Raw genomic sequence first — 10,765 nt, 5'->3', positions numbered from 1 at the left:
ATATATATATATATATATATATATATATGGAAAAAAAAGAAGAAAAAAAAAAAAAAAAAAACAGAGAGAGGAAAATTAAGAGGGAAGTATCTTGGCTATAAATACGAACCTTTTCTTCGTTTCTACCTTGCATCTCTAACGCTTGGAATACAAAGCAAGAAAACTGTGTGTTTCCACCAAGTAGTTCTTCAAAGCCAAGGATATGGCCAAGTACATCTCTGGGCAGGCTCTATTCCCTTACCTAGTTCTTCTCATTTCTCTTCTCGTCATCCGCCTTGCTGAGTCTGATGATGAGCAAATGGTAAAGTTTCGTATCTCTCGAACTTAATATTCCTTTCGGTTTGTTCATTTTGTTTAAACTCTTCTGAACAAACTGAAATACGAAACAATATCATGTGTCTTAACGTACGTATTTTTGGCCAGGGGATTACAACCATGGTTTTGAGCTCATCCTCCGAATCCACTGCGGAGATCCCTTTGCCCCAAAAGATAGGCACGTAAAACTAACTTAACACTACAATATTATTGTATTATCAATGTTAAATCCACCCCTTATTGAGGCGTCAATCATCTCTAACTAAATATTACTCAAGTTTTTTTAACCATTGACAATATTCGCATTCTTGGATTTACATTGTATCACATAATTAAGGGACATATGCACTTTACAGATTGTGGCGGAGCTTGTGATACGAGGTGTGCTCTGTCGTCGAGGCCAAAGCTGTGCAAGAGGGCATGTGGGACGTGCTGCGCGCGGTGCGACTGCGTGCCGCCGGGGACTTCTGGGAACTACGACGCTTGTCCCTGCTATGCCAACATGACCACCCACGGTGGCCGCCGCAAATGCCCTTGAAAACACATATGCGCGTCTTTCACTAATTCACTATATACATGTATGTAGTATTTGCTATTATGCTGCTAATGTTGCGTCTCTGATTTTGGAAATAAATGTACCAACCTCCATCAGTCCATCTAAGATTTTATGTAATTTAAGTATTGTTGTTATAAGATGAATAAAAAGTAACGTGATTAATATTAGCTTCAAGATGTACAAAAGATCGAGTAAAAAAGATGACTATTGAAATCTGAGGATTACTATTATTTGAAAATTCCATGGTAAAGTATCCACCAAATATTTCGTTAAATGTATATGTTGTTGGAACTTTTCGTTACATTAACGTTAAAAACCAGCGATATCTGTGTCCTGTAGGTGCTTTCTATTGCATTAACCTCCATTCTCTTTTGTCATTTGCACAATTAATATCCGTGTGTTGGAGTCACTCCTTTTTATCCCCTTTAATAAGAGAGAAAGAGAGAAATATACTGAGACTTGAAATGAATTAAAATTAATAGGTCAATAGTTTACATAAGTTAATAAATAGACAAAATTACTGTTTTTGTCCGTAACTTGTTTGGTTATGAACCATAACTTGACAAGTTATTGTCAGTTTTTGTCCATAACTTGTCTGGCTATGAACCATAACTTGACAAGTTTATCCATAACTTATATAGTTATGAACCATAACTTGACAAATTATGGCCCTATTAATTTCTATAACTAAAAATTAACCTATATACTTCATTAAGTTTCTCATATTGATATATTTTCTATTATTATAGCCTTTAATATAGTTTATGACACTTGTGTTGGGTTCCGCCCCATTTGTGGGCTGGAACCACAAGTGGGCTTAAAGCCCAAACAACAACAACAACAAAAAGGAAGAAAGGCATGTTGCTCACGTGGGCAGCACTGCCCACACCAGAAAATTAGAAAAGAAAAGAAGAAGGAGAATCGGGGATATTATAGATTGCAGCCGAGAAAACTAGAGAAAAGAGAGAGAGAAAGAGAAAAAGGGGTAGGGTTTTGGTGCTTGTGCAAGACGATTGGGTGGCAAAACGTTGTCGGTTTCGGCTCAAATTTTACGTAATGAATCCTTGTGGTGAGCTCCAATAGTTTACATAAGTTAATAAATAGGCAAAATTACTGTTTTTGTCCATAACTCGTTTGGTTATGAACCATAACTTGACAAGTTATTGTCAGTTTTTGTCCATAACTTGTCTGGCTATAAACCATAACTTGACAAGTTTGTCCATAACTTATATAGTTATGAACCATAACTTGACAAGTTATGGCTCTATTAATTTCTATAACTAAAAATTGGCCTATATACTTCATTAAATTTCTCATATTGATATATTTTCTATTATTATAGCCTTTAATATAGTTTAGGACACTTGTGTTGGGTTCCGCCCCATTTGTGGGCTGGAACCACAAGTGGGCTTAAAGCCCAAACAACAACAACAACAACAAAAAGGAAGAAAGGCATGTTGCTCACGTGGGCAGCACTGCCCACACCAGAAAATTAGAAAAGAAAAGAAGAAGGAGAATCGGGGATAGTATAGGTTGCAGCCGAGAAAACTAGAGAAAAGAGAGAGAGAAAGAGAAAAAGGGTAGGGTTTTGGTGCTTGTGCAAGACGATTGGGTGGCAAAACGTTGTCGGTTTCGGCTCAAATTTGACATGGAGAATCCTTGTGGCGAGCTCTTCCAATCTACCGGACTTGATTTCTCATTTAGCCTCTCTTTAGTACTCTCTTGAGTACTCCTAAGTTGGTGAGACTTAGCTTTTCTTTGGTGTTATTATTGTTATCCATCTTTGTTGATGATGTCCATATTGTTGGTGAACCAAGAATAATGTTTCTTGATGATATTATTGTTGTGAGCCTCTAGTTTGATTCTAGAGAGAAACTTTGTAATCCCATTGTTGATATAGTGAAAAAAAGATTTAAGTGGCCTAAGGGTCCCGTGGTTTTTACTCTCAATTTGAGAGGTTTTTCACGCTAAAAATTAGTGTTTCACTTGTGGTTGATTATTTTGATTAATTGGTGCATTGGTTGTTTAGCTTTGTTGGCATTTTGTTTGAGATCCTATTTTAGCACACAAAGAGGGAAAGTTTTATTCCGCAATTGTTTGTTAGTTTTCCCAACAAACTGGTATCAGAGCCTTTGGTTGGCTAGAGGCTAATTCTTGTGTGTTGAAATGGAAGAACAAAATTCGTATGGGATGGTAAAATTAACCTCATCGAATTATTCCATTTGGAAGCGCAAAATGCAAGATTTGCTTATTGTTAAAGATTTGTATGGGCCTGTTATGGGTAAGTCAAAGCCAGAAAAAATAAGTGATGATGATTGGGAAATATTACACATGAAAGCTAGTTTGATTCTAGAGAGAAACTTTGTAATCCCATTGTTGATATAGTGAAAAAAAGATTTAAGTGGCCTAAGGGTCCCGTGGTTTTTACTCTCAATTTGAGAGGTTTTTCACGCTAAAAATTAGTGTTTCACTTGTGGTTGATTATTTTGATTAATTGGTGCATTGGTTGTTTAGCTTTGTTGGCATTTTGTTTGAGATCCTATTTTAGCACACAAAGAGGGAAAGTTTTATTCCGCAATTGTTTGTTAGTTTTCCCAACAAACTGGTATCAGAGCCTTTGGTTGGCTAGAGGCTAATTCTTGTGTGTTGAAATGGAAGAACAAAATTCGTATGGGATGGTAAAATTAACCTCATCGAATTATTCCATTTGGAAGCGCAAAATGCAAGATTTGCTTATTGTTAAAGATTTGTATGGGCCTGTTATGGGTAAGTCAAAGCCAGAAAAAATAAGTGATGATGATTGGGAAATATTACACATGAAAGCTGCTGCTACGATTAGGCAATGGGTTGATATTCATATTTTTAATCACATTTCTGAAGAAATGAAAGCCGATGCACTTTGGAAGAAATTAGAGGCTATGTATGAGAAGAATACCTCCAGAAAAAAAAGCCTCAATCATTAGAAGACTTGTGAATTTGAAGTACAAAGGTGAAAAAAGTATGACTGAGCATCTGAGCATACTAGTGATTTTCAAGGCTTGGTGAACCAATTGGCCACAATGAAAATGCCTCTTGAAGATGAGTTGCAGGCATTGTTACTTCTTAGCTCCTTGCCTGACAGTTGGGAAACGTTAGTGGTATCACTAAGCACTTCAGTGCCTGGAGGAAAGCTAACCATGGAGATGGTTAAAGAAAGTTTGTTGAGTGAAGAAGCCAGAAGAAAGGAAAAAGGGTGAATCTTCATCTAAGGTACTTGTTTATGAAAAACAGGAAAGGCGTGGAAGAAGTAAAAGTAGGCATCCTCAGGGTCATGGCAAAAAGGATACATTCAGGAGAAAATCTAAAAATAGAAAAAATGTCAAGTGTTATCACTGCAACAAGATGGGTCACATGAAGAAAGAATGCAGAATTTGGAAAAGAGAACAGGGTGAAGGAAATAAAGATGAGAAAGAGACTAATACAATAGCCGCCGAAGGTGATGTTACCATCATTTGTTATGACAGTTGTGTTAGTCTTGTGTGCCAGGAAAGTGATTGGGTGATTGATTCTAGCGTCTCGTTTCATGTTACTCCTCATGGTGATTTCTTCACTTCTTACTCTACCGGTGATTTTGGCAATGTCAAAATGGGAAACAGTGGTGTCTCTAAAATTGTGGGCATTGGAGATATTTGCTTGGAAACTAATCTTGGAAGCAAGTTGGTACTCAAGGATGTTAGGCATGTTCCGGATATTCGCCTAAACTTAATCTCCACAGGCAGACTTGACGATGAGGGTTTTACTAGTTATTTTGGTGAAAGTAAGTGGAAGCTCACCAAAGGTTCTCTAGTAGTTGCAAGAGGAAAGAAAATGAATACACTCTAAGTCATGCAAGCTACGCTTCACAAAGGAGAGATAAATGTTGTTCAGAAGGGTGCAAGCATTGATCTATGGCACAAGAGGCTTGGCCACGTCAGTGAGAAAGGATTACAACTTCTTGCTAGAAAGCAATTCCTGCCTAGTTTGCAAGGTATGCATCTTAAAACTTGTGTTGATTGTTTAGCTGGAAAAACACATAGAGTTGCATTTCATTCACACCCGCCATCTAGAGGATCAAATATTCTTAATTTGATTCATACTGATGTATGTTCTATACAAGCTAAAACTCTTGGAGGTGCATTCTATTTTGTGACTTTCATCGATGACCATTCAAGAAAGGTTTGGGCTATTGCTTTGAAATCTAAAGACCAGGTGCTTGATGTCTTTAAAGAGTTTCATGCTAAGATTGAAAGAGAAACAGGAAAACAGTTGAAATCAGTTCGCGTTGATAATGGTGGTGAGTACAGGGAACCGTTTGAGAATTATTGCAAACTCCATGGAATCAGGCTTGAGAAGACTCCAGCTAAGATACCTCGGCTTAATGGTGTAGCGGAGAGAATGAACAGAACAATTGAAGAAAGAATTAGGTGCATGCTTTCTCACGCAAAGCTTCCTAAGTCTTTTTGGGGGGAGGCCATGAGAACCGCAGTCGATTTGATTAATCTTTCTCCAGCAGCTGCCTTGGATGGTGATGTTCCAAATAGAGTTTGGACTAGGAAAGATGTCTCTTATGATTACTTGAGAGTTTTTGGCTGCAAGGCATTCGTTCATATTTCTAAAGATGAGAGATCCAAGCTTGATGATAAGGCGAACCTGTGTATTTTCTTAGGCTATGGCCATGAGGAGTTTGGGTACAGGTTATGGGATCCGGTGAACAAGAAAATTGTCAGAAGTATAGATATTGTCTTCCTTGAAGACCACGTGATTGATGATGGTAACAAGGGTGAAAAGTCTTATTCCTCTGCTGAAATTCCTGTTAATTTGGATCAATTTCTCCATCTGTAGAGGATACTAATCAAGGGGGAGATGTCCAAGAAGATAGTGGTGATGTTGTTAATGATGAAGCCCCTCCAGTTGATGATGTAGAGCTAGTTGAACAAGCACCGCTAGCACCACCAGTTAAGTCTCAGGTGAGAAGATCTACAAGAGAGCGTCGTCCGCCTAGTCGATACACCACTACTGGCCACGCGCGGGTACAGTACTACTAATGAGTACGTGATGGTCATTGATGGGGGAGAGCCAGAAACTTACCAAGAAGCTGTTTCACATGAGAATAAGCAAGAATGGTTTAAAGTCATGCAAGAAGAGATGAGATCCTTGTCTGAGAACCACACTTATGACTTGGTGAAGTTACCTAAAGGCAAGAAAGTGCTCAAGAACAAGTGGGTTTACAGGTTAAAAACTGAGAACAACAGCTCACAACTAAGGTACAAGGCAAGGTTAGTTGTGAAGGGGTTCGGTCAGAAGAAAGGTGTCGACTTTGAAGAAATATTTTCTCATGTTGTGAAGATGTCATCCATCAGAGTTGTTCTTGGTCTAGCTGCCCGCTTGAATTTAGAGGTAGAACAACTTGATGTGAAAATTGTGTTCCTTCACGGTAACTTAGAAGAAAAAAATTTTATGGAGCAACCAGAAGGGTTCAAAGTCAAGGGAAAAGAGCATCTTGTGTGCAAGTTGAGAAAGAGCTTGTATGGGCTCAAACAAGCACCAAGACAGTGGTACAAAAAGTTTGACTCTTTCATTATGAGTCACGGGTAAACCAGGACTTCATCTTACCATTGTGGGTTCATTAAGAAACACTCCAGTGATGATTTCATCATCCTTCTGCTATATGTTGATGATATGTTGATCGTTGGCCATTATGCTAGCAAGATTGAGAAGCTAAAGATAGAGCTAAGCAAGTCTTTTGCCATGAAAGACTTGGGATCGACGAAACAGATACTTGGTATGAAGATCTCCCGTGATAGGAAGAATGAGAAGTTATGGTTATCTCAAGAAATCTACATTGAAAAGGTTCTTGAAAGATTCAATATGAGTAAGGCCAAAGCTGTTTGTTCTCCACTTGCAGGTCACTTCAAGCTTACAGTTGAGCAATGTCCTACAAGTGAGAAAGAAAAAGAAGAAATGAGCAAAGTTCCATATGTGTCTGCAGTTGGCAGTTTGATGTATGCCATGGTCTGTACAAGGCTAGATATTGCTCATGCAGTTAGAGTTGTTAGCCGATTTGTTTCTAATCCTGAAAAAGAACACTGAGTAGCAGTAAAATGGATATTGAGATATCTGAGAGGTACTTTCAGGGTGTGTTTATGCTTTGGCAGTGGTGAGCCTATTCTAGATGGGTACACAGATTCAGACATGGCAGGTGACATTGATTCTAGAAAGTCTATTTCGGGATTCTTGATGACTTTTGCAGGGGGAGCAGTCTCTTGGCAGTACAAGCTACAAAAGTGTGTCGCTCTATCCACCACAGAAGCTGAGTACATAGCAATTACTGAAGGTTGCAAGGAAGCTCTGTGGATGAAGAGGTTTCTTGAAGAACTGGGCATGCAACAAGAGAAGTGTATTGTCTGCAGCAATAGTCAGAGTGCCATCCACCTCTCCAAGAATTCAACATTCCATTCGAGATCCAAGCATATTGATGTCAGATATCACTGGATTCGTGATGTGCTTGAAGGAAAACAATTACGCTTAGAGAAGATCCACACCAGTGAGAATGGATCAGATATGTTGACGAAGACTTTGCCTAAGGAGAAACTTGATGCTTGTAGGCAGTGAGCGGGCTTAGTTGAGCCCACCAAATGATGTGGAGGGAGAGTTTGTTGGGTTCCGCCGCATTTGTGGGCTGGAACCACAAGTGGGCTTAAAGCCAAACAACAACAAAAAAAAGGAAGAAATGCATGCTGCCTAAGGAGAAACTTGAAGCTTGTAGGCAGAGAGCGGGCTTAGTTGAGCCCACCAAATGATGCGGAGGGGGAGTTTGTTGGGTTCCGCCGCATATGTGGGCTGGAACCACAAGTGGGCTTAAAGCCCAAACAACAACAAAAAAAAGGAAGAAAGGCATGCTGCTCACGTGGGCAGCACACCAGAAAATTAGAAAAGAAAAGAAGAAGGAGAATCGGGGACAATAGAGGGTGCAGCCGAGAAAACCAGAGAAAAGAGAGAGAGAGAGAAAGAGAAAATAGGTAGGGTTTCGGTGCTTGTACAAGACGATTGGGTGGCGAAACGTTGTCGGTTTCGGCTCAAATTTGACGTGGAGAATCCTTGTGGCGAGCTCTTCCAATCTACCGGAATTGATTTCTCATTTAGCCTCTCTTTAGTACTCTCTTGAGTACTCCTAATTTGGTGAGACCTAAGCTTTTCTTTGGTGTTATTATTGTTATCCATCTTTGTTGATGATGTCCATATTGTTGGTGAACTAAGAATAATGTTTCTTGATGATATTATTGTTGGGAGCCTCTAGTTTGATTCTAGAGAGAAACTTTGTTATCCCATTGTTGATATAGTGAAAAAGAGATTTAAGTGGCCTAAGGGTCCCGTAATTTTTACTCTCAATTTGAGAGGTTTTTCACGCGAAAAATTAGTGTTTCACTTGTGGTTAATTATTTTAATTAATTGGTGTATTGATTGTTTAACTTTGTTGGTATTTTATTTGAGACCCTATTTTAACATACAAAGAATGAAAGTTTTATTCCGCAATTGTTTGTTAATTTTTCCAACAACTTGCAAGTTGCAGCACTGGCTCACATCTCACATTTCTATGGATGAAAATAGAAGAAAAAAGCTGTTAAGCCATATTGTTGGTGAACTAAGAATAATGTTTCTTGATGATATTATTGTTGGGAGCCTCTAGTTTGATTCTAGAGAGAAACTTTGTTATTCCATTGTTGATATAGTGAAAAAGAGATTTAAGTGGCCTAAAGGTCCCGTGATTTTTACTCTCAATTTGAGAGGTTTTTCACGCGAAAAATTAGTGTTTCACTTGTGGTTGATTATTTTGATTAATTGGTGTATTGATTATTTAATTTTGTTGGTATTTTATTTGAGATCCTATTTTAACACACAAAGAATGAAAATTTTATTCCGCAATTTTTTTATTAATTTTTCCAACAACTTGCAAGTTGCAGCGCTCGCAGCACTGGCTCACATCTCACATTTCTATGGATGAAAATAGAAGAAAAAGGCTGTTAAGTCAAAAGATTTTCCTTTTTCGGCTAAAGTAAAATAAAAACGATGCTAACTTTTGAAGGAAAAGGGATCTTGAATTTACTGAAAATTGAAATTCATATTCATTAGAGTTTTATTTTTATTATTTTTTTTTTTTTTTTTTGGAAATGGTTATATCGAGCTCTTTTCGTTTATTTTCTTGAGAAACTTGCTGAAACTTACCTTTTGAAAGTTATGGTTTGGGCCCTGAAACTTTCTTACGTTTTGAGCCTAATTTTCCCATAACTTTTCTGTTGCTTTTCTCCTGGTTTGGGCCCTGAAACTTTCTTACGTTTTGAGCCTAATTTTCCCATAAGTTTTCTGTTTCTTTTCTCTCAACTTCTCGTTTTGGGCCAATAAGCCCGTTCTTTGGGGCCATCTATTGCCTTCGTTAAACCTGGTCTCAATTCGCATAGGGTTCTTAAATGGAGTAAGATGTTCTTGGTGGAGGGAGACAACTAGTAGAATGTGGAGGAAAACAGTTATGAAAAACCTGATCAGCTGTAATAAATTTTTATTTTCCATTTTTAATTTCTTTTGAGAGCTTAACTATGATGATTAGAAGTGGAAAATAAGGTAATATCATTGATATATTAAATAAAAAAGAACTTCAGATAGGCAAGTTATTAGAGTCTATTTGAAAGTGAAAAGAGAATTGATATGCGTTCAACAGTTATTATCATGTCCTCGAATAAATTTTAAAGCAAATTGCTATAAAAAGGAATTAAGGCAAATGAGAGATAAAACACTAAAAATATTTCAATTAATTTGATGAACAATTTTAAAGCAGCTTCCTATAGAAAATAAAAGCAAATGAGAAAAAAAGAAACATAAAAATTCTATTTTAAATAAGTTGAAACAAAGTTATATGTACAAATTTAATCCATCGCTTTTGAGAGCTTTTCAACCTTTAAAATAAATAAAAATATTAAGAGAATTACTGAAGTTACTCTTAAGAGTGTATTAGTCTTGATTTTTATGTTGTACTCTTGATTAATATTCTTTTAATTAATATAGCTATTTTACTAAAAAGATACTAATTAGAGGTAGGGATAAAATTTAGAGTCATGCACTTTAAAAGAGTATTTGTATCTTTTTTCCTTAAATATTTTCAGTTACAACTTTATGACGAATAAATCCTCAAATTTAGCATGACTAAATATAAAATACGTATTGAAAAAAAAATAATAATTTAGGAATGTTTGACTTATTTTGCATCTTAGAAATAAAATACAACTGATTAAGCCTCGTTTTAGTATGACCATAAGTGTGACTTCTTCAGTCCTCCGAGGACAATTTATACATCCATATTCCTGATGAAAAGCTTGTATTAAATTCCCACAGAATTTAAAAACAAACTTCAAGCTGAAAAAATAAAATCCCATCAAAATTCAAAAGTAAGAATCTCGAGCTATGTATTAAAAAAAATCTAATTCTTAATATATGTAATATATATATTAAAAAAGGAAGCACGTGATCCACTTCATGTCCGGGTGTCGTTGTCGTAGCGGCTTAAACTGGGGGTATTTTTGGGCTAGTTTGGTAGTGCTGTAGATTATGAAAAAATGTTATCTGTGTTGAAGCAAAAAGTAACTGCTATAAAAAGCAGTTGAGTGTTTAGTAAATTGTAATTATATAAGTGTTGTTAGTTTTAAAAACAGTGTAATAACGTTTGGTAAATTGTGAGGTCGAATTACCGTGGGTCGTTAAAATAACCGTAATTAATAATTTTAAATTAATATGTAAAGTAATTGATAATTGATAATTATTTAGCAAATAAAAATTAATATATTAATAATATAATAATAATAGATAAATTATCATTAATGAGTACAT

The 10,765-nt window shown here is 36.7% G+C and overlaps 1 protein-coding gene across 1 annotated transcript; it reads left to right on the top strand.

The window, feature by feature from the left end:
• Window positions 1-146: 146 nt before the first annotated feature.
• On the top strand, window positions 147-961 carry LOC21399122 (gibberellin-regulated protein 11). The gene is made up of 3 exons (XM_024170822.1): window positions 147-301; window positions 424-493; window positions 672-961. Exons 1-3 carry the CDS (start codon window positions 203-205, stop codon window positions 851-853), a joined length of 351 nt encoding a protein of 116 aa, XP_024026590.1. The 5' UTR covers window positions 147-202; the 3' UTR covers window positions 854-961.
• Window positions 962-10,765: the final 9,804 nt, after the last annotated feature.

This window comes from Morus notabilis, unplaced genomic scaffold (assembly GCF_000414095.1).
Source record: "Morus notabilis unplaced genomic scaffold, ASM41409v2 Scaffold550, whole genome shotgun sequence".
Classification (NCBI taxonomy): Eukaryota; Viridiplantae; Streptophyta; class Magnoliopsida; order Rosales; family Moraceae; genus Morus; species Morus notabilis.
The sequence above is the reverse complement of the archived record's forward strand: the minus strand, read 5'-3'. Positions and strand labels throughout refer to the sequence as shown.